This window comes from Epinephelus fuscoguttatus, linkage group LG11 (genome assembly GCF_011397635.1).
Source record: "Epinephelus fuscoguttatus linkage group LG11, E.fuscoguttatus.final_Chr_v1".
Classification (NCBI taxonomy): domain Eukaryota; kingdom Metazoa; phylum Chordata; class Actinopteri; order Perciformes; family Serranidae; genus Epinephelus; species Epinephelus fuscoguttatus.
In genome coordinates, this window is record NC_064762.1 from 18228470 (window position 1) to 18253873 (window position 25404).

General features: G+C 42.1%; 1 protein-coding gene across 17 annotated transcripts in view; it reads right to left on the reverse strand.

The window, feature by feature from the left end:
- utrn (utrophin) overlaps positions 1–25404 on the reverse strand; it is a 242980-nt gene that overhangs the window by 36829 nt on the left and 180747 nt on the right. For all 17 annotated transcript variants that reach the window (XM_049591027.1, XM_049591013.1, XM_049591017.1 and 14 more), the window contains 6 exons: positions 24094–24168; positions 19588–19789; positions 18036–18121; positions 16432–16589; positions 9733–9899; positions 5180–5291 (listed from right to left, as the gene is read on the reverse strand). In XM_049591027.1, coding sequence (XP_049446984.1) covers positions 5180–5291; positions 9733–9899; positions 16432–16589; positions 18036–18121; positions 19588–19789; positions 24094–24168 — 800 coding nt within the window. The remainder of the gene's footprint in view (positions 1–5179; positions 5292–9732; positions 9900–16431; positions 16590–18035; positions 18122–19587; positions 19790–24093; positions 24169–25404) is intronic.

A 25404-nucleotide genomic window follows, 5' to 3' on the forward strand; every position in this document is an offset into this window, starting at 1 on the left:
ACAGAGAGACAAAGGGTCAGACAAAGTTGGTGTGTTATTCATTGCAGTGTAAGTGTGTGTGAAAGACAGAGTTTAAGCATTTCCACAGTCTCTTGTGCACACATCAGCAGCATGTTCACTTGTGTGGAAGAGAATGTGTTTTGTTAATTAGATACTTAGCAAAGGTGTTCTCCTTCAGAAGCGGTTTCTGCCTTGCAAGCAAACAACAAATTACCACAACAGTCTGACCAGAGGGGAAGAAAATCCCTCTGCAGAGGATTCAGACAACCACTACTCAACACACACACACACACACACACACACTAATATACAACTCCCACAGCTGACAGATATGCGTAAATGAACAGACTCTATTGAGTTCACTTGGCTTATTGACTAATCCACGCAATTTAAGATGGTAGCTTGAGCAAACCAACAGCAATTAAAGAACAATTATACTAAAGCTGTGGGAGAAATTATGCAAGTTTATGTGCGTGTGTGTGTTTCTGTAAGCTCCTTGTGTGGTTAAACGGACAGGATTTTTTTCTCTTTAAGATTTTGCCTTTATTAGATAATAACAGTGTGAACACAGACAGGAAACAGTTAGGAAGAGAGAGAAAAGGGGGGGGGCTATGCAACAAAAGCTCCACAGCTGGAATCAAATCAGAGATATTGAAGCTACAGGGTGTGCGTCATAACCTCAAGGCCACCAGGACGCTCTGCTGACGCATTGTGACAACGAAATGACACCAGGGACACCTGCCGCAGTCGAATCCAAACAACATCTCCACTTAGGAAAGGTGAAAACATTGAAATTACAGTAATCAATACAGCACAGCACCTAATTTGGCTTCTTCAATATCACTGACAAAGCCCATTGGAACGATGAAAATGCCACTCCCATAAAAATGAAAACCTAATAAAAAAAAGCAATATTGTGGCTATAAAGCAAACAGTGCGACAAAGATGAGAGAACGAATCACATTAAATGACCGTGCTGAGGCTCACAAAAGCCACTACCAGTCTTTAACTCTCTGCAAAATCTGTTTTTTTGTAGAATCATTATTCAATATGGACTCCGTATTTTCAAAGGCATAAAACTGAAACACAATTTGGTTCGAGTTGGGGGGAAGGGTAAATATAATTATGTAGCATGCTGATATTTTGGGGGGAAATGAATAGAGAAAAAACTTGCAAATCAAAGTTGTCGAATAAAGTTGAACTGAAGTCTTCAAAATGACGCAATAATTTGATTCAGTTGAGTTTTCATTTGATTTCCCTCTGGCAGGTGTTACAGATTCAGGTCTTGATACATCTAACAGATTTGGATACCTTTACTTTACCAGTCTACAGAATCTTGCAGTTCAATAAAGCTCTGTAACATCGGATATGCAGTGTTCATGAACAGCAAATGTCACGTGATATCACAGCTCTCAAAGCTTTTCAAGGTTTTTCTTTTGTTCTACAGCCACTCCATTATTGATCTCACTGTCGTGTATGCTTCAGGTCATTATTTGAGCAGAACATGAGCTGTTGCACCAGTCTAAGGTGTTTGGCACCGCGAAGCAAGCTGTCCTCAATAATTTGCTTGTATTTGGCTCCATTCATTGTCCCCTTTATCCCTGTTTGTGCTGAAAAGCCTGCGGACAGTGTGCTGCTGTCACAGCCATTCTTCAAAGTAGTGATGGTGATAAGTTGCGACTGTTTCCTGGCAGACGCAGAGCTCAACATTGTGACTGATAAGTTCACTTATTTTGTTTAATCGGTGGTTAAAATCTTTTGTCTTTTGCTCTCAGTCTGTCACAGGATTTTATTTTTATTTTTTTTTGCAGCTTCCAGGCTGCTGTCACGAGCCTCTCTTTTCTGCCAAATGTACCAGATTTCTGCCACACTGATTTTTGTCCTTCTAGCGAGATCTGCTATCATATCTGTCTCATAAGCGTGGGCCTTACATCCACAATCTCATCATATCAAAGTCTGTCTTGCTTAGCTGCTTAGGTCTTTGTGCAACCAGCTTTAAGAAAATCTAAAACTGTCCTTACTGTGCCCCTAATAGTTACACAGTTGTACAGAAATCATTTCAAATGTCTAATCAATTACACTGGCCACAGAGTGGGTAAAGCTGTACAAAAATCTAATGAAGATTAAATATAACTTGGATTAACCTTAAAGGGACAGTTCACCCTGAAATCAATCATCCATATTTTTCCTCTCACCTGTAGTGCTATTAATCAATCTAGATAGTTTTGGTGTGAGTTGCAGAATGTTGGAGATATTGGCTGGAGAGATGTCTGCCTTCTCAAGGCTTAGGTTTAGCACTTCACTAACTTCAGTGTGGATAAAATGATTTAACTGTGCGGCTTATTGAGACTTTCAAGGTGTTCTTGGTCTTAACGGATGGAATCCCGATAGTGAAGTCATTTTGTGAGGGTTGTAGCCCTAAAAAATAAAAGTATGCACTAATTTATAGCTGCCTCTTTCCCAGTGTAAATTTATGGTCTTTTTCGGCCCAATACCATCACGTGACAGACCCGGATGGTGGAATTTAACTTTTGACCAAATGTAAAATTGGCTTCAAAGCTCTTTGCTGTTCCTGGGGGCTAGGTTGACATGATATGAAGCTCTAGAACCATCTGAAAGTAGCACAAGGAAAAAGATGCCAGCTGGAACTTAAGTTTCAATTTCAGTTTTCTGTGGAGCTATTACAGCAATGGACCGATGAAGAGAGAAGAAAACAAATCAACATGAAAAACAGCTCATTATATTAAGTTTAGCCATGCAGATTTAGGCCTACTGGTGTTGCTGGGGTTTTTAAAAAGTGGAGCAAAGAAAAATTTTACTACTATGTCGCGCAGTACATCATCAAGGTGAGGGCGAAAGGAGAGCATACTGCAAGATGGTGACGTGTCAGAAATTTAAAAAACAAAAAAGCGGAGTGGTTTCTGATTCTGAGTAATTTAACTATAACGACTTCATGAACAAAACTTTGGTTAAAAAAAAAAGAAAAAGAAAAAAGAAAAAAAAGTGTCCCATATACAAAGGCAATGTCCTTGCTGCAGCAGCCACTGCATGTCATCCCCCCTCTCTTCCCCCTTCACACTCAGACTGTCCTATCTAATAAAGCCAAAAGAATATCTTTAAAAAGGGACTATCTTCAAGATGTTTCAGTACTTATTTTTTTTTCACTCAAAATACAACTTCAAGGACCTTGTGTGAACAGGTGAGAGGAAAAACAGGTGCTTTTGATTTTTTCATGGAAACTGTCCCTTTAAGAATGAATGAATTTCCCAGAGGTTTTCATACACACACAGGCCCGGAATATACACACATGCACAAAGAAGACCTATACATGCATTAAACGGAGAGATGTCAGAGCGGGGGGCTGCCCATGGACAGGCGCCCCAAACAGCTGGGAGTTTGGTACCTTGCTCAAGGGCACCTCTGCAGAGCCCAGGAGGCAAACTGGCACCTCTCCAGCTACCAGTCCACGAATCAGTGCTACACCAGTTTAGCTGTAATTCGGCATTGTTTTGGCGTTATTTAGTAGTGGCAATAATTTGGAAATACAATTTAATGGGGATGTGTGTAGATCATTGTCAAAAAGCCTTTATAAAACCCACTTTGATTTTAAGATGTGACACAACATGTGGAGGGGAAATGTTGAATCCTCTGAAGTCACTGTTAATTTCTTCCTTTTTGGTGAAGCTGCCGAGCAGTAAACTCCTCAGTGATTAACGTACCCCATAGCTGCCTAATAATCTTTAACCAACATTTTAAGTGTTTGTCGTTGCAGCACAGCTGAAAATAAGATAAAGTTTTTTCAAAGTCACAGCAGGCAGCTGCTGGGCATCTTAACTCAGGGAAGAATGATCGCTGCTCCCTACAGCTGCTCCCCCAGAGTCAATATCTATCCCATTTGCAAAATTGAAAAAGCAAATTAAAAGACAGAAATGAGAAACGTCCCCACTCGAGTCACTCAAAGTTTGACATTAAGCAATATTGAAACGAGTTGGCCCACAAGTGCGTGATCCTAATTGAGAGAGAGGGCAATGTTCAATTTTGCCAAGCTCCCCTTTTCCAATATTCTTCTCTCTGCGTAGTAGTAAAGTGAAATATTGCTTTCTGGCAGAAATTATAAAAAGACCTCAGAGAGCTGCGAGCATTTTACCATTTGTTCCTGAAAATTCAAATTAGGCCAGAGGTCTGTTGGGAGAGTTGATCGTGGAACAAGTTGGAGAAATCAACTGCATGGGAAGTGGGATGTAGAGGCAAGTGGCAGGAGTAATGCCAACATGGATTCATCACAGTGAGAGGATAAAAATATGTTTCACACTTGCAGTACTGTATCAAACGCCTCAACAACAGCAACACTATGAAGCAAAATGGTTTTCTGAGTGTAGAGTGAAATGACTTGACTTAACCCCACTTGATCTCAGTGTCCCAACCTCAACCTTAAAGACAAAGTTTCCCAGAAACATTGTGCGGCCCCTAAATGTCACATGAAATGCATGCATTATATTTTTATTATCTGCAGCCCATTTCAATACTTTCACTTTCAATAGCTTACATTTAATACACTACCAAGCCACTGTCACTGCATGTGCATTTATCCAGACATTTCCTGATTCAGGTTCTTTTGAACTGAAGCTGCTGACTGACAATATTTTGTACAATGTTCAATATCTTTCAACATGATCACAATTTTGGGGACAACTTTGAGTGGCTGACACAGTTCTTTGGCCAACGATGTTGCATTGCGACAAAAAATGAGCTAAGTTCTTCAGGAAGACCCCGTGTCTTTTTGCCAGAGCCCTCTGCGCTGGCACCCCGACTGCATCAAGGCAGTGATCCCATCCAAATGAGATGAATGTTATTAGCAGCATATTGATGCTCATGGTTTTGGAAGGAGATGTTCACCGATCACATGTGGGTCAAACATTCGGCTGCCCACATACTCTGAATACAAATAACCATTCAACAGATTTACAAAATACTTGCAAATTGAGACAACAGCTTGTGTTCAGCGTGAGGTAATAGATTTAAATTGGAAAGCCGTATAAATGTGTTGCTGTAAGTGTTGATGTGTGTGCCTTCATTAAACGGATGAGCGAAGTGTGTGAGCGCGTGGAAAAGAGATATGAGATGAGCTGCTGAACAGCGTGTGCTGCTATGTATGTGTGTGTGTGTGTTGCTGTCTCACCGGTGTGCAGTACTCCACCATGGGGTAGTTGAGCTTGTGGCCCTTGGCGGTGCGCCCAGAAAAGAAGCAGCTCTGACACACGTCATAGTTGAAATGCTTCAGACTGCGATACCTAGACAGAGAGAGAGAGAGGGTGAAAGTAAAAAGGGAGGTGAAAAGTGAGATAAGTTGAGTTGGGAAGTAGTGTGTGCAGGTGTCACTTTCATGTCCTCAAGTTGTGTGTGCGTGTGTGTGTGTGTGTGTGTGTGTGTGTGTGTGTGTGTGAGTGAGCACATTTGTAGCCCTACGACATCATTCATCCCCAGGCTTCAATGAGGCCTCCTAGAGAGCTCTTGATTTCCACTGTCACGCAATCCTCCACATGCATTCGCACACACCCACACCCACACTCACCCACACCCACCCACCCCCACACACACACACACACACAAACACCCCCAAACCCTTCTCGATATGCTGACAGTGTGACAGACAGTTGGATTTCCACCAAAACACAACAACGTGACAACAACTGTCAGGATGTTGTCCTCAGCAGCAGCTGTAGCCAGAAGGCCATTTAACAGCTCAATTGAGACAGGAGCCATTCAGACATAATAGCTTAAGTCTTTTATCTCTCTCTCCTCCCCGGCTCTCCCAAGGTTAGCTGACTGATGAGCTACGAGAGACTGCCATATATCAAAAGGATGCAACAGCGCACATGACACCACCAAGTCAAATGCGTCATTACATACTGACATGCAGCATATTACTTCGAGTAGGGGGTGTTAATTCACCTTCACAGCTGGAGGTGCAGAGGTGGCCTTTAATTAATGAGTTTATCGGCTAACAACTTAACTTATTGATGGAACATGTATTGTCTGGTCTTCTTAAGCAAAAGTACTTTTAATTAGGCAACTTTTGTGCAAGATTATGGTGCACATGCTTTACGAAAAAAAAATGAACGATACATGATCAATTTCAGCAATATACAGTGTTGGGGTAGAACTGAATACAAGTTACGCCATTTTGTATTTAAAATCCAAGAAATAAAAAAGAAGCTGAGCCAGGAGGATTGATTCACTGGTCCATCTTTTCCCAACCCTCACTTATGGTCACGAGCTCTGGGCAGTGACTGAAAGAATGAGATCGCGGATACAAGCGGCCAAAATGAGTTTCCTCCATGGAGTGGCTGGGCTCAGCCTTAGAGATAGGGTAAGGAGCTCGGACATCTGGGCGGAGCTCGGATTAGACCCGCTGCTCTTTCGCATCGAAAGGGGTCAGTTGAGGTATCTAATCAGGATCCTCCTGGGCACCTCCTGTTGTAGGTGTTCCAGGCACATCCCAATGGTAAGAGGCCCCAGGGTAGATCCAAAACACTCTGGAGGGATTACATATCTCATCTGGCCTGGGAACGCCTCAGGGTCCCTCAGGAGGAGCTGGAAAGCGTTGCTGGGGAGAGGGACGTCTGGAATGCTTTGCTTGGCCTGCAGTAACTGTATACTGTTACATTTACAATTTAAATTACTGATATCATGAATACAGTTACTCTCTTTAAAAATACACTTGAAGGGATTACTTTGTTTTATTTGCTCTAACATTATGTCCTAACTAAATGCCACATGAGCGAGCATTAGTTTGATTGCATTGTTTTCTACTGTAATGTCTCAAGTGATGCGCAATGCAGCACTCCCATTTTGAGCTGAAAATTTTCATACACCCTGTTTCTATTAACTCCTGTCTCTGCAAGGGACGAAGAACATCTCACACCTTTTCCTAACTCGACGTAATTCAAACAAATGAGCAAGTGAACATGAGAATGTTTCAGTGTTTCCCAATGGAGACGTCCTAAACTGCTCTGTGCATCAGTAAACAGGCTGAGCAACGTGTCGCTTAGTTGAAAAACAGCTCGCCCTGGCTCTTGGATTCAGTGTGGACAGAGAGCAATGCTTGCCTGCTGTTAGAACTTAGTGTAAAATTTATATGAGCCTCACATTTCTCATAAACAGATAAAATAGCAGTATGTGCAGTGCACCTGCCACACGACAAGGGAGGAGGAGATGCACAGCCAGGATGCTGTCAGCAATGTGTTTGTGGCACAAACAGGCAAATGAGCTCTGCGAGATGATTCTGAAGTGTTTAAAAGTAATCCAAAGTATTTCGAATACGTTATTTAGTTTGAGTAATCTAGTGAAATACATTACAAATTACATTCTACAGCATACATTAAGTAATTTGTACTAGAATACGTTTTAAGATTAACCCTTCCAACACTGGTAATAAAGGCACCAATACCAATAGCAAAAAAATGTGGTAATGGTGATTTAATGAAGTTACAACTGACAACATCACGCCAATTTGGATTATTCTATTTTGATGGTTATTATCAGCCTAAACACAAATATGTTAATTTTTGTAATCAAACCATAATTTCTTTTTTTTAATTAGTTGAGCTACTCCAGTTTTTCACATACCCCAGTGGCAAGTGCATAAATCCCCACTAGGTTATATGAACCCCTGCTTGGGAGTCACTGATTTAAATCATGGCAATAAGATGCCATGAGCAAGAAGATATTAAAACCGAAGTAGAGAAATAAAACTGCTTTATAAAATAAAGGTCAACATCCAATTCTAAGTTACTAGTCCTACAAATTATCATATTAAAAACGCCATGAAGGTATTTTGTCTCACTGGCATTTTGAAGCAGGAGCCGTAACATTTTAATTATTTATTGTCAACAGGTCCAACACTGAAAATAAGTATGTACGTATGTATGTAGCACGTGCGCAGGACAAGTTTGCTTGAACACACAGGAAACGATGCGTGTTGAATGTGGCTCAGTGGCTTGTTAACGATCCAGTCAGTTTTGACGATTGAGTGGACATTTTTCCAATGTAAACATATCTGCTGAGACATTATCCTTTAAATTCTGTTTGAGTTCTTGGATGATCCCATGTAAAATGCTCATCTGAAAACCGCTGCTTGTGAGGTGAGGGGGAAAAAAAGAAATCTGCAAAATGCCTGCTATGCATTTTCCTTCCTTTTTCTCACTTGCTCTCAGCCTTCCCTCCCTCCATCGCTTCCTCTCATCGATCAATGACAGAACTTGGGAGACGTGTGCTTCATCAAATGTCTGACTGTATTTCTCTTTCTGCTGGCAAAGCAAAGGATCTGAATGGGACAATTCTGCAGCCGTACTTCACTTGGGATAGTGTTACACATATCTCCAGCCATGGGGAAAAAGCTTTTCTCTGCACAACTGGTCGGTGAAAAACTAAATTTTATGATAAATTGACTACAGCTGTTGAACAGCAATGCACATCTCTCTTTACCTGTTGTTATTGTATAAAGGCCCACACACACTGAACTGACATCAAAGAACTATTGCTGACAAAGGCCAACTGTTGCCTCGCCACATGCATTGTGTCTTTGATAAAATGATGCTCTTGAACACACTTCAAAGATTACAGACACCAGCTAACCAGCACGTACATTCTGTGTCTGCGTAAGAGGAAATGACTCACCGTAACAACAGGAGGCAGTTGTCTGTATGTGTTATTCAAAGAGAAAAACCGGCAGAATAACAGGAAGGATTCAAGACACTAGTTAGCCACTTAGCACATTAACGACACAACCTGACATTAGATAAACAAAGTATATTTACAGTGCGCTAGCCAACAACAACTCTGCGCTCTGCCACATGTTTTTATGTCTACATCATGACTGTGTTTGTGGGTGGGTGTGGGTGGCTGGGGGGTGGATGGGAGGGGCATTTCTTCTAACCATGTAAAGCACTTTGTGCTACATTTTTTTGTATGAAAAGTGCTTTATAAATAAAGATTGATTGATGATTGATTGAACACAAACAGCTCAGTGGCTAAAAAACAACCTTATTTAATATAACAAGCTTGTTTCAATCTCACACCCTCTTGCCTTTAGCCATTTGTTTGGTTTCCTCAATTCTGTTTCTTTTCTCGTGCACTGACCTGAACAGCCAATCGGATTGTGTTTTCATTCATAGGCTGATTCAACATGCTGAATGGGCCTAAAAACAGCTGATAAGGGCCGACTAGTGCCAATGGTGCAGGACACACCGCAAAAACAAGGGCGACAGACATTCACTGACCACCAGACAATAACCAATGGCCAACTGTTTAGGGCCCTAAGTGTATGAGAACAAGTAAACCAAAGGCAGCTCTGGGTGTGTTTATGTGTGAGTGCGATTGTCAGTCCAGCAAAGTATCAGAGGGTGGTCTGTTATGGATTGTTTGCCAGCCAATCAGCTCTTTGTGAACTTTGTAAATGTGACTGTGCAGCGTATGTTTGTGTGCATGAGTGTGTTGCTGACTTTGTAAGTGTGTGTGTATGTTTCGTTGCAAACCACCGGATGGTATTTAGTCAGTGGTGTATCAGCTGTTGACATTTAGATAAATGCCTGCCCTCCAGAGCAGATCTGCCCTTTATGCTCAACCAGGAGAGAACAACACAGAACACTGCCACATCTGGTGTTTGTGTGTGAGGGGCCTGTTACATGTTGCAGACTTGTCTCTTATTTTGTGTTTTTCGAGTGTGTTTACCTGAAGCCAACGATAGGACACTCTTTGCAGATGTTACACTTGGCCTGATGTTTCGCCGTCTCTGCTGCAGCCACTCTGTGCAGGACAGGTAGCCAAACCATGGACTGGGGCTCCAGACGCATCCAATCAATAAACTGCCGAGGCTCCAGCTCCACCTTATTGGTCACCTGTGCAGAATAGAGGCAGGGCCGAGAGTTAGGAGCATTCAAATTCAAAAAGTTTAGCAACTGTGTGAAGGTAACAGTTTTTAAAAAAGTTCAACAGAGCTGATACAGTGTCAGAATACTCTGTAGAATGATAAAGAAACACACATTTGCATGAATGAACAACAGGCTGTAATTCTTTGCTTGTTACTGAAAGCCTAATAAAGATGCAGACAAATTTAAGATGACCGTACGTATTAAAGCAGCAATTCCCACGGGTGCATTACGGCCTTGAAATGTGGATCAAGACTAAATAACTTTTATGAGCAACTTATTCAAGTTTATTGGTTGAAATATCTAACAATAAACAGTGATTGATTTGAACACCCTCACTGCCCTTGTCATACACGCCCATATCTTTGCTCTTAGCTAACAGCCATATTGCTCTGTGCAAGTATAAGTATGAAAAACACCCCCGAACTCCTACTCTTAACTGCTGCTCTAAACTTTTGGAGGTGTAATTTTTTTATGTAACCTTAATTTGCATGGTGCAACCTCTATAATTTTGAATAATCTGGATGTGAAACAATATCTAGGCTTCTCCAAGAACAACAACCTAAAATCAACAGTGTTCACTTTTCAGCTGTCGTTGCTTTAAACATTACAGGACAAGAAAACACATTCACATAATTTATTCCAGGAGAATATTTGTTTAACTGCAAATTATAATGAGCCCATTGGAAAAGCCAACACAGGGTGAGAAGCTCTGACATGTCTGTTGCCGCTAGCAAATCAAAGACGACCTTTCTATCATTCCTGACACACAAAAAGGGCAGCGAATGCAGCAAAGGGCTGAATGCATTTGAAATAGGAGGAGAGAATAATCAAAAGAAACAGAGTATGTGTGTGTGTGTGTGTGTGTGTGTGTGTGTGTGTGTGTGTGTGTGTGTGTGTGTGTGTGTGTGTGTGTGCTCCCTGATCCCTTCCCACGGCTTATGGTGTGCAACTCTAAGTGTCTCGATTTTATTAGCATACCCTCCTGAAAATAAATTCATGCAACAAAACAAACTAAAAAGAGTCACATTCCAACCTGAAAATTGGAATCAGGGATCAGCCTTTTAAATCAATGTTTGCAGCCATTCTCCAAAAAAAACAATTACGAGGGAGCTTTGGTGTGTGATAAGATTTAATTTTTTCATAGCACCAAATACTGAAAAAGGTCAAGTGTCCAAAACTGGCATCAAATATTTTCTCAGGTTTATGCTCGTCTTTACTAATGAAATATTCTAAAGCAGGAGTGGGGGAGTTTTGTCTCCCCCATTTGGCAGTGAGAGTAATTACACAAACAATGTCAACACACAGTTCAGTTCGCTGCAGCTCCCCCTTCCCCCAGGAGTGCTATCTTTTATCCAGTGCATCCACTCTAGGATCTTTCTCTCTTTTCTTTACTGCTCCTTTGGATTTTCCACCATGCTCGTAGCTGCTACTCCATTGCCTTCCTGCCACCTTTAGCTCTCGCTGATGTAAACACACGCATCACTTCCAGGGCACCAGCGCGTATAAGTCGCCATAGACATCACAACTCTTGTATACCGCAAATAATTAGAGCTTTCCCTTGTTGTTGTCCATTATATCACAAGCTTAGATATAGGCTTTTCCTATTAACGTCTACAGAATGTCCTAATTTGTTTTCTATGTCTGATGAATGTGGACCTTTGTAGAATAGTACACACAAGCTGTTAACACACACTTTATTTCTTTAACTCACTATAATATCTAACGATAGAAAAAGGTATTACTTTTCCCGTGGACTGCGGGCATGTTTCTGGTTTGATCGCTGGTTATGTACTTGGCCACCACAGTGTGACGTCAGATTGCGTTTTTCCAAAAGTTCAATCTGTTTCAACTTTTTGCCGCAGGCTGCTGCGTTTGCTGTAACGGCCGTCCATTTATATATGAGAGTCCCACACTCCAGCTCAAAACTTTGTCAACTATTGATGTATTTCATAAGGAAGGTTCTTGCACAGCTGTTCAACTTTAGACAACACTGAACTTTTGAAGTTTGAATTCAGTTAAAGAAAAACATGTTTATGTTCTTAAAAGTAAGGTATCAAAGAGAGTATTGATTTGGTATCTGTTCTGAAACTCACCTAGGGAAATTTGTTTCAGACATCATCAATCGTTGGCCCAATCCCATTTCTTATTTTCACCCCTGCCCCTTGTTTTCGAGTGCACCTTTGCCCATTGGGACAAGGTTACAAAGGTCAGTGGTTAAAAAATTTATCCCTATCAAATGGGATGACCCTTCAAGACCCAAAGACCAGTAAAGCATACTTGAGTTTCACACTATCAGTCGATCAAGTAAGCCATCAAATAAAACATAAAACAGAAGCTGAGGAAGGGTGCAATATGGAAATATGTCAAAATTTGGTAGTGACATGCAGAAATAAGCAAAAACAATGTAACTTTAGCGAGCTAGCTACTCAGCAACCGAGACATCAGCATACTATTTGTGCTTTTGTTGTTATGCTTATTATAAAGAAAACATTGATAATACATTGAAACAATAATATGATGGCTATCATTTTTAAATCTTTATTAATGAAGAAAAAACTTTTATGGGTTTGTTTTGTTGCTTGAGGAGCCATCTTGCCCATGATGTCTTGTCACACTCGTTAAAGTGTGCCCTTGAAAAATCTCCATTTGGAGGGTCATGTAGCCCTAAAACTTCACCCTAGCCCTCCATCCCAGTATGAATCAGGAAGACTTATCCCGAGATGTGAATGCATAAAACGGAGGGGTGAGAGGTTATGACTCAACAGTTGATTATTTTTTAATGTTCAGTGAATTACATGTCCATTTTGAAAACTCGAAAGCCATAAAATGTTAATTAAGTGCGGTTCTTTCAGACGGGCTGAAGGGCATACTGTAGGAAGGCTTCTGAAAGCTACTGGTTGACAAATTAGAGCACCACCAATGAAACTTTCACCTTGATGACATCTCAAATCATCTTTACATCCTTCAGCCTTCCGTTTGACCTTCCCCCGAACAATCACAATACCTCTCTGTCTCTCCTTTCCCATACGTTAGTCTCATCTTCGCCTCCCGTCCCTCCTCCATGCCATCTAACTGCAGAATTATAGCACTTACAGATTAATTACTGCAGAGGAGACGATGGCTGAAAGGATGGCTTGATAGAGGGATGGACGGATAAATGAAGGAGAGTGACAAAGGAACAGTGAAAAGAGCCATATTTACAGCGGTGCAACTCATTCATCACGGGCCCATTAAACCAAATGGACTGGGTGACTGCAGTGTCACTGGCAGGGCAGACTGACACACAGGTGGCATGGGGCTCTGCTTGTGTTTGTGTGTGCGTGTCAGTCTGCTTTCTACCTGCCAACTTGGTTTGATGATTGAATGATTAATGAGCGACTGGACTACGGCTGGCACAGCAATTCATGATCAAGTCTGGGAGCAATTAGTGCGTGCACTTGTGCGTGCTCACCTTTCCGGGTGTATGTGTGTATTAATATGTCATCGAGAGAGTGAATTGTGGCAACCTGTTTGCCTTTTCCATTATTTTGAGAATAAAAAGAGAGAGAGATAAGGTTTAAAAGTGCCTCACTCTGCTATTTTGAGAGGCGCAGAGCAGGAGATCAGTGTAATTTATAGCTTCCTAATTTTAATGTTTGGCTCCCATTTATGACTGCCGAAGCATGAGCCAGGGGCAGAAGAGAGAGAAAAATGAAACAGTGATCCTGAGGGATGAAGACATCATTAAATGCCAGTAACGTCCGGAGATAAACCAGAGGAAAGTAGTTAGCTGGCCACGGTAAAACACTAGAGGACAGCCAGCAGAAGACTGGAGGCCATTTGAGGCTTCATGGTTGGTCAGTGGAGCTTAAATATTGAAGCGCTTTTACAGGATTGAGAGAGGCAGGTGTTAGATCGCTGAGAAACATGGAGGAGACTGAGGTGCTTAATGACAATTAACTAGGAGAAGATGCACCGAAACGTAATCTCTTACAATACTGATTACCTGCCAAAAACTATTATCAGTGATGCAACTCAAAGTATACTGACCACTTTGACCAACCTCTGGTTGCTGTGACTCCAAAACCTTTACACGAACATAAAGCTGGAAAAACCCGTGGGGAAAGTCGCCAGTGTGGAAATGCTGGCAGAGACAGATACAAAGCAGTGAAATAGCCTGACAATAAATCTCGCCTGTTTCAGCTTTTTGAACGCTGTATCAGATAGCTGTTGATTCATGTCACAAACTGGCTCAGAGAGTGTGACAGGAAGGAGTCCATGCAAGAAATCTTCTATGGATAAGAGTGGAACACCAGCCATTTTATTCAAGTATCTTTAAAGGGACAGTTCACCCCAAAATCAAAAGTACATTGCTTTCTCCTACCTGTAGTGCTATTTATCGATCTAGATTGTTTTGGACTAGATGCACTCAGCTTTTGGTGCTCAAAACACCAAAAAAATAATACATTTGAAAAACTCAACAGCATGTGTCTCTTTCCAGAAATCATGATCCCATTACTCAAGATAATCCACAGACCTTGTTGGGAGCAATTTGATGTAGGAACTATTTTCTTTCAACAGAACTGCCAACTGTATCGCTGTGCATCTACTGCTGGCTCACGTAGCACCACTGAGCTAGCTAACGTTACAGCTCAGCCAAGGAGGACACCATTAATGCTTACATCTTGCACTGTCATGAGCACGAGCCTTTAGTCCATTAGTAGATGGCACGCTTCCTTCTGCACAATGATTTGATTGGCAGGTGTAGTTCGGTATTTATGTATGTAATTATATGGATATTGTATTTGTGCCTGTCGGTCTTGCCAGATTGACTTGCCCCCACAGAGGATCACAACGGATATTGGCCTGCGGCTTTCTTGTATAATTCAATCCTCGACAGCTGTACATATATGTGATAACTCTCTTCAGGTGAAGCAGTTTTATATGTATTTTATGACTGTCAATTCTATCTATCTATCTATCTATCTATCTATCTATCTATCAGATGGGTGTTTCACTCAACTGCAGGACTACCACAGGACTAAACGCCTGAATTGTCCCTGAACATGCGGATATTCTAGTTTCTCAAAATAAGGAAAAAAGCAATCTGTAGGTCACTTTGAGAAGAGTTGGTTTAAATTAGTTCAGTCACACTGTTGTAAGTTGTTCATTCTCAGGCCAGCTTTATAAGCTTTAACTTGCCTTGGGCTGCATTAGGGCTGCAACAACTATTTTTATTAGCAATTAATGTGCTTCTTACTTTCTTGATTGAAAACTTTGGTTTCCAAAATGTCATAAAATGGTGAAAAAAAGTTCATTATTATTTCCAAAGCCCAAAGTGACACCTACAAATTGCATTTTTTTGTCTGACCAGCAGTCCAAAAACCTAGCCTGGAAATCCAGACCCAAATCTAGAAAGATTTAGGGTCTGGCTATGAGTCATGCAAATGGCCCTACTCAAGGGGCGACACCAAGCATGCATTTGAAATATCACTGCATGCAATTGAATAACACTACGACCAATCAGAACAATACACGGGGTGACGTATCCAGAGCGCTACCAGCGGAGCTAACTGGTAGATTAGACTCTTGCTGTATCCAGTCGGCAAAACAGAAAAAACGTCCTTCTTGCAAAGGAAAGATTTGAGCACCGTCTTCTGTTCCTCTTTTAGAGAAAAATCCAAGTCTAACTCGTTCATTGTAGCGGCCAAAGCCGTTTCAAACAACTGGTGTTCATCCGTAGCCATCTTGCAATGTTTACTGACTGATTCCGGACTTTGTTGTCGCAGCGCTGTCGTCATCTGCTTAGCTTGCCTCTGGCCCGCCTATATCAGATACACCGATGTGATTGGTGCAGCTCAGCTACAAGGGCATGGGTAATGACCATCATTACTGATTGCCAGAGTGACTCGCTGAGCAAATTCAAATTGTGCTCTCGCGAGAACTCTGGATTTCCAGGGTACCAAAAACCACAGACTACTTAGTCTACTCTCACGGGGGGCTGAGAAAATGAGCAAATATTCACAATTGTGAGGGTGAAAGCAGTAGGTTTATTTTGGGCATGTTGCTCAATAAATTATTTAAACGATCATTCAATTATTAAAATAGCTGCAGATTAATTTTATGGTCAAATAACAATTTGAATTATCTTGCAGTTTGACACTTTGTCCACGAAGTGAGATTTGTCTGCCTTATTTTTGAGTAAATATTTGTCATCATATCGGACATGGGCTGCTTTAACTGATAACACATTATCAATTATGACTTTAAAATGAAAGTAAAATGTGGATTTTCATGTGCGTTGTTATGCATGCATTCTTTTCTTTTCTTTTTTTTTTTTTTTTTTTTACATAATTAGCATTCCAAAAAGATTTCTTCCCCATGCCTGTAATCTATTTTAAGACCATCATGTGAGTTTATGTGCTGACATATTCCTCAGATGCGTGTCTAAGTACAATGACCTGTATGCGTTAAGTGCGTGACTACAAGCTTGTGTGTGTGTCCCCGTGTGTATACATACATGCTGGAAGCAGCTGCGCACACTGGGTTCGATGTTGGAGCCTCCGAAGGCGGCCACCTCCCCTAGCTGCCTTGGGACCTGGATGGCTTCGTGAAGCAGCAGACCGAGCTGCCTCTGGTCACATGTGTCACCTGCTGACGCTACCTGGCTGAAGAGGTCTGAGGGAGATTGGGTGGAGGTGGATGAGTTAAGGAGAGGGAGAGGGAAGAAAAAACAGACAAAGAGGGAGTGAGAAAACGAGTCAAAGCATGTGGGTGATATTTAAAATAAAAGACATAGGTATAAATAGCTGTGGAGGGAGAAAGTGTGACTGTAAGTGGGAGGGAGAGTGTTAGTGCGTGTACATGTGGGTGGGAGGTGGTGGGGAGAACACACATGATATGAGTGAAAAGATGCATTTTTAACCTTTCTGTCTTACTTCTTACATGCAAGACTCTTTCTCCTCTAATCTCTCCCTGCCTGCAACACTCCACCACATTCTCTCGGAGATTGACAGAGCTGTACTGGATATGGACGCCTGCCCAGTGACACGCAGTCTCGGCCAGTTAACACATTATATTTTAGAGGAAGTTATGGAACATCTCCAGAGCTCATGCACAAACTGAGCAAAGAGAGCAGAGAGGGTAATCCGGAGGAAGAGGGGAGGGAGAGGGAGAAATGAAGGGCATGACAGGTCTTTCTGCTCTGCTTGCAGCTGACTTTGATCTCTGTGTGAGGCCTGGCCCTGATGCCAGCTCCTGTTAAGTACGTGTGCGCGTGGTACATGCAAACACCAGCGAAGACGCGTGTTTGTGACCCCCTTCCTTCACACACCTCTTGTGTCATCTGCCTGATCAGCACCCACATCTCCTACTCACTTTTTCTGCTACAAGATTACATTTGACATGCGCAACTGTCACAGAAAGAGTGTCGAATGGCAGCACGCCTGGTTAGGTGTATGTGTGTGTTGCAGTGTAGAAATATGCACGGGACTGACAGCCAATGAGACTCTAAAAGAGTAAAGGAGGAACGACGCAATCAAGCGTGCTTGATACCCTTCTCAGGCTAATAGAAACTGCCAGTGGAACGAATAGGCTCAGGGATGCCATGGCAAGAGAAAGGGAGGAGAAAAAGGAAGAGGGGAAGGAGGACGGAGAAAAGAAGGGAAGCAAGAGTAAGTAAGATAGGACAGAAGACAAAGTGGCACTGTTGGATGGATGAAGGATGGTGTGAGCTGTGACAGCAGAGGAAGATAGACACAGAGAGATAAAGCAGCAGAAACAAAGAGCAGGAAGCCAAAATGACGGTCTCCTCCCAGTGCAGCAAGCCTATATTCACGCTCGCTAATCCTCAAAAATAAATCAGAATAGAAAATTAAATAAAGAACAGGGGAAGCGCGTAGGAGGTCTCTCATGCAATTAGACGACCCGTTCTCTGTCTCCTCTCTATCTCTGTTTCTGAGAGTTTGATTAATACTGCTGGGATTACAGCTGTGCTGGAACAGTATGGGATGGACTCACCGCAGACTGGCCTCTACATGGGTGGTGGGGTGGGGGGGCAGGACAGCGGTGTGTTTAATTGCGTATGTACATCAGCAGATATCTTACGTACTCGTGAACACTTACATTTGTATTTCTCCTCCAGATGTCCCTTGCAGAGAGAGAGCAAACCGATCTTCATGGATAGGACGCGGATCTTGCCACTGCGACCACTGCAGGGACCACACACACACACATATAAGACAGTGGCAATGTGTATGATGTATTCACTGTGGGTGTATATTGGTGTATAAGTACTATGTTTATGTGTGTTCAGTTCAGCTCAGATCTTAAATCTATGCAGCAGCATTGATGTGGAATCATTACACGCTTGTGAAGAGAAGAATCTTCAAACATGAATGTGAGCTCTAGTACTTCTCTCATGGTTGGAGATAGCTGCTGAGTTTATTAATACATTTTCTGCATACCCACAAACCACAAAAATTTAAACAAGTAAGTATATTGGTTTGCCACATGTCAACACATGTGCCCACGCTCTATACACTCTTAGAAATAAACGTTCCAAAGGGCTTCTTCCCAAAGAGCTGAGGCTCTACCCAGAACCACCTGTGTTGAACGGACACTATGTTAATTAGTTAACGGTCAGAAATACTGTTCACTCTGCCACTGAGCATCCTGGTAGAGTTAAAATCCACTACATCATTGAAATAGTAAAGATTGTGGTGGCTGTTCACAAAATCTCCACCCCCTAAAAATACTCATGTGAACCATTAGTGTTGTGGGTTTCGATGGACCACATCAGCCCAGGTCCTTTAGAAGCTTCATGAAGCCTGAGGCTGTTGGCCGTGGTTCAAACTAACTTATTAAACTAAAACCATGATCAATGGAATATAAAAAGGTTTTTGGTAGAACCCCATGGTGGGTTCTAGATAAAACCCTTGAAACGAAACCATTTTGGAACATTGCAGAGAAGAGTTGCAGCGGTATGAACTGGTCTGAGCTCAACTCAAGCCAGCTGATGATGTCACCTGCAACTCCACTTGTCACATTCCCAGCGGCTGGTTTTAGAACTTAAAGCTCGTGACCTGTTTCAACAGCCAATCATCTTGTAGTATAGTTTACAGGTTAAGTCAAAATGACTGCAGATGGCGTGTTCACTTGCTCTGGCAGGTGCTCCGTCCCTGTCGAGCCCACTGCGTTTGGGCCGTTGTCAGACGGTTGGTCGCTGCTGATGCCCCCCCCCCCAATCTCATTGACTGATTAATTGGTGCTGGTTATTTATATTATCATGGCATATTTATTATGAACACAGTCCATCTGATGCTTATTTTATGGTTTTCACTGTTAAGCCTGAAAAGCTGGAACTAAGAACAGAAGTACAGACAGTTCAGGATGATACACCTTCTCATTTGGTTGCACTGGTGTGAAATGTTGCAGAACAGCACAGTTTCAACCAATAGAGGCACTTGCTGGTGCAGACTGTGAAGCATGTTGACAGAACATGTAGAATGAGTGTGCAGATATGTATAACATAATCATCATGCACAGAAAACATCATTTCAGATGGATTTGAAGATGCGAGAGCAGGATAATGAGATGCATCAGTTCTGCCCCTTTCATTCATTCCGATTTAAGACATTTTACATGCTGCTAAATTTGTAACAGATGGCATACGTACGTGTCGTAAACGTTGAGCAGCCAGTTTAGACACATGTCAACACAGAGTGGCACGTTGACCAGGTCTTTGTGCTCCTGCTCCAGGCCGTCGTAGATTGACGTCAGGCAGTTGATGACGTCGGGGACAGACAGCAGCTGATTGTTGTTGGTGAGCTTGTGCTGCTCGAAGGTATTCTGAGCCACGCTGAGGTCCAACAGGTCCACTGCAGATGAAGAGGGAGAGAGCGGACAAGATGAGAGGAGATATATGGAAAAGAAAACAGAGGACAGGGTAGGAGAGAAACAATGAGGGAATACAAACAAAAAAGATGGGGAGAAAAGTGAAAAGTGAAGAATAGATGAGAGTTGAAGAAGGTTAACAAGAGCAGAGAGTGGCAACAAAGAAAAAAGTTTTTTTTTTTTTTTTTTAAAAAAAAAGGGGGTGGCAGGGGACGAAAAGAAAAAAAGGGCGAATTAGAGCCATTAGTAACCTTCCGACTTGCTCAATGGGCTTTCGGTGGTGGCTCAGATTTTTCTAAAAATGCCAAATCTGAACAGGATGAGGAGTTGAAAATGGCACAGACTATTCATAGAGGCACTTAAAAACTGCAGACTTGACTGATATTTTGTCCAAAATAGTTCAAAACAACTAACTGAGAGAGTCTGCTGGGACTACAGAAAGAGAACAGATGGATCATTGTGCTGAAATATTAATATGAGAGAGAAATCTGAACAGAAAAAGACAAATGAGGAGAAAATGTCAGACAGAGAGCAGTCTAGTTTCTTCTAATTTAATTTGTTGGCAACATTTTCAATGACAAAGAAGAAAGAGATCATATTTTACCAATGTCTCAATTATATTTCAATAGTCTTCTCTATATTGCAGCTATCACTTATGTATCTTTAAAGAGTAGAAAAAAAGACAAAACTGGCTAATCGAGGCCTTTGGGGCGACACAATCAAAGTAGCCAGATGCACAAACACACAAAAACACACCAAGGCAAACAAAGTAATTGACAATTTGATCAAATACAACACACTTTCAGCAGCTGTTGTGTGGACTGGATACTGCCATTCACACACACACACACACACACACACACACACACACACACACACACACACACACACAGTCCAATTGAAATATGTTGGTATTTTTAGTGCTTGCATCGGTAAGCTTTCTGTTAGAAACGTTGCATAATTAAAATTGCTGGGAGCTTTGAATACAGTGTGCAGATCTCTCGTCGGATTTACACTTTTTGATCCAGCACCTGTAAAAGTTTTTTGGATGTGCACACTTTTCACCCTGCTTATTTTTAGTGTTTGCACAGCACATCAAGAACTCTCCATCTTCACAAGTTATTTTGTTCATCACTGAGTATTATCTTCTTAGAGTAGGCAACAAATCTTTCAGTGGGATGAGATTACTTCACCTGTTTCATATGATAAAGTGCATCAAGAAAGGTCTGGAATAGTTGCTGTGTTATCAATTTCTTACTACATGCTGATTCCGAGGTGGTTTTGAGCTTGTCTTGTGTTCACACTAGAAAACTGTGAAAATATATAAAGTGTTCTCAAAGCAGGGAGCATGAACTAAGTTCGATTCTGATGTATGTCACCCTCCCACATTGTAATGCACAGTTGCTAATGTAGTACTGTGCAGTATCTTACAGCATGTAGTACATACTGTAAAAGAATATGTATGGATCTGGGACACAGATCAAGTGCTCTATTCTAGTGCGTTGTTCTGCTTTTTTCTGTTGTATCGAGATAATGACACTCCCCAGAGTGATGAGACAAAATTAGTTTAAGGAAGAGATTGGCACTTTGGCAAATGTGCTTATTCACTTTCTTGTTAGATGTAAAAATCAATACCATTCTCATATCTGTTTAATATGGGACTGCACCTTGCAACTGGTTAGCTTAGCTTAGCACAAAGACTGGGAACTGGGGGAAAAGCTAGCCTGGCTTTTGTCCAAAGGCAAGAAATCCTCCTCTGGGTCATTAATTAACACATTATGTCTAATTTGGTTGTGTTGGCAAGAAGGCAATTACATCTTAATTTCCAAAAATATTGAAATATTCCTTTAAGATGATTGTTTTATGCAGTAAATAAACTGCTGACTCAAAACATGTGTGGAATTAGTACCAAGTGTGGTACACTGTTTAACAGAGGAGGTGGCCTACGACACCACTTACCACTGACCTACAATACAGTCTTGGGATCCCTCTGACGACTTAACACCCATTCACACTTGGACCTATCTAACCCTAATGACACAGATGATGGTTGGGTGGGTCAGCAACTCATGTGACCTTAACGACTCTGAATCTCAGAGCTCACATGTGACCTCAGCAACTCTGTAAGGGTTCACGCCCCCACAGCGTTTAAAGCCTGCGACTCCGCACCAGTCCAATAGAACTGAATGAGGTCTGTGGATTATCTTGAGTGATCGGGTTGTGATTTCTGGAAAAAGACGTTGCCATCTAGTTCCATTATATTGGAGAGAAGGCAGACAACTCTCCGGCCAATAACTCCAACACTCAGCAGCTCACACCAAAACAATCTAGACTGATAAACAGCCCGACAAAAAAGAGGAAAATATGTATTTTTGATGTTGGGATGACCTGTCCCTTTAAGGGAAAGCTTAGATCCTGATGGGATTCTTAATTAGCGCTTTATTCAAGGTCCACTGAAAAGGTTAACCAGTTAACCCAATCTCTGTTATGTGATCTGTGATCTATGTGATATACATACACAGTGTGCTGTTTGCTATAGGTGGCTAATTAACATGGATATAGAGCATTAATTAAATAAATGTTACAAACCATTCTCAACTTAATTAGACCTACTCTTTATATACATCTCCATACTCTACTTCCATCCAACAGATACTAAAAGGTTCAGAGACTTTTTACTGATATAATACAGAGTGAAACAATGCACAGAGGTTTTCATGAGGCAACCCTCTATTGCTCCGCTCATCTCACCCTCTGACCCTTCTCCACAAACCATTTGAACTCCCTCTCCTGTAGCTCTCATCTCGCTCACCTCTTCTCCTCACTTAAGTCTCCTCATTTGCCCCAATGCGTGCTTCTTGTCAACACCTCTGCGGCTCCTCGCCTTATGTTGCCCCCTTTTCCCCAGACAGCACTAATTACTGGGGTGTATCCACGTGGAGCAGGCACAGCAGGGCAACCACGCTGTCAGGAGGCAAAAATTTACTTCTCTCTAGCTTTCTCACTTCACACGCAGATACGAAGCTACAAGATATGAAAGGCTGTGGCACATTAGCTGGATGCCATGCTGGCTCATTTGTGCTTCGCCGGCCCCCTGGCATAGACTTAACCCAATTAGACGTTTCATAGTATCCCCGTCATGTGTGTGTCTGTGTGTGTGTGCGTGTGTGTGTGTGCGTGTGTGTGTGTGCCATTCACTACCACACATTTACAAAACACTGATACAGGCACATACACAGGTCTCCAAGCAAAGATTCCACATGAATCGAGGCTAATAACTGCTGATCCTTCTGCGCTGTGTGTGTGTGTGTGTGTGTTTGTATGCGTGTGTTTTGCGCAGTGACTGTTCTAATCTAATGGATGAAATTGAATTGCAGTGCCCCAAGTCGAAATCACTCAGGCTAATGCATTCCCATCACAAACACATGCATGCGATCAGAGAGCCAATATGAGATAGCAAACTAAAACGCCTGAATCATTCAAACTCATTAACAACCAACCAACACAATAACACACTTTGATACCCACGATTATTCAGGTCCACAGGCCCATGCTACACACACACACACACACACACACACACACACACACACACACCTACATGAGGCACAGTATATACTTTGTCTGTTTGTTCCAAACATGCACACAGAGAAAACTTCCTACAAACAGCGGGATGTAAATGAGCAGCGTGGGCTCGCAGTGTGTGTTGCTATAATAATGTCAACAGCTGGATAATAGTTAACATTTGTCACCATTATTACACTGTAGTGAGCACAGCTGCCATGCTGGTTGAAACCGCACAAAGGGGGGGAGTCTGCATGCACCTGCAGTGTGTGTGTGTGTGTGTGTGTGAGCGTGTGTGTGTAGATGGGGCTGATAGCCACCTGAGACTGTAGGTAATAGCCGCCTTTTATCAAAGCTTCCATTATAAACGACAAAACAGCAGCTCTCGCGTTGAGAATTTTTTTTAAAAAAGCGCTATGTAAAAAAAAAAATCCCACCTGTGCACAGCAAATGAGGCTATGCTCAACAGGCTTAACACAATCACCAGCTGTGACTGTGCATGGTCGAAATCATGTGCACACATACAAACACACACATCAACACAGTGTGTGTAATTTTAAAGCCAAAATATCCTTGGCTCCTGCGCAGTTTCTGGCACAGCATCTGGCAAAGCTTCAAATCATTACTGCATCCCCTCGTTGCACCCAGACTTCAAAAGAAGCAGACCACGACTGTAGGTAGGTATTAAGGTGTGTATGAGTGTGTGTGTGTGTGTCTTACTTACAGCACAGTGCCTTCTGTAGTCTGCGGATCTTCATGGCTGTTCGGTATGCTGAGAATCTCACATTGTTTAAGTCCGCTACAGGCGGGGATAGAGACAGAGGGATGAAAGGTAGATGGACGAAAAGAACACAGAGGCAGAAAATCAGAAAACAAAGTGCAAGAGAAATCTGGCTACTGGGCAACGTAAGCAGGACCTCTGTCTTCAATGAAAAGCCGCCTTTTTGTTAGTTATTGTCTGTAGAGATGACCGAGGGGAGGGGTGGCTAATGTGGACTGTGTAATTAGGTTAGTGAGTTCGGTCTCAGTGGGGGCCGGTGCTATTTGTTGAGCTGCTGGCCTACAGCAAACGCTCCCAAAGTTTCACAGCTTATTACTTATCCAGCTGCTCATTAAAGAACGGTCATACTAGCCACCCCGCTGGGACAGACACATGCATATGGATATTAACAGGGAGCAGCAGAGTGAGAGCGAAAAGATCAAGGTGCAGTTTTCATCATGTTAAAGAGTAAACTAACGAGAGAGAGAAATGGGCCTACAGGATTTTGTCAATCCCTCACAAGGAAACTGAGAATACAGCGTGAAAACTTTTCAGTGAACTTTTTAATGAAGAGATGCCCTAAACAGGATTCCCATTAATGTTTACCAATCAATTTTCAAACCTTTTCCACGATATTTACCCCATTTCCATGACTTTCTATAGGCCTATTTTATAAATCATAGGGCACAACAGTGAGGCACTAACTCCAGTGTGCCCTGTGACAGGCACTGTGGCAAAAATGTAGCATGGAATGAGGGATGAAATGCCTCTCAGTATACACGGTACACACAAAGTGCTAACGTTTCTGGCCTGGCTACGGCAGGCTTGAAATATGTGCTGACTCTGGCAGTCTGTTGAGTGGCCTTTTGGCTGTCTTGATGCTTTTTCTTTTTAGCATGCCTGACAAGAGTCGCTTCCCCCATGCTGCTATCATCAAACGTTTGGGTGCAGAGCCTACATCCAGCGCAGGTAAGGTCTACAGCCGTATTTTATGAAACACGCACTTCCTCGGCATTTTCGGAGTTTCCTGTTGGCACTTGCTAACTTTCCTCACTCGTTAGACATTCCTGCCGCCAACTAGGTGCATACATCAATGTGTATCATGTGATACAAGTGTCATTTTTAAAGACACAGCTTGGCACTAGATTTTAAGTTATTAATACAAGGAACTTATTTTACATAACGTTAGACATGTTTTAGGATTTTTATAATCACACTTTTTTAAATGACAGCCAAAATGTATAATCAAAACTTTTCCAAAACATTATGTTAATT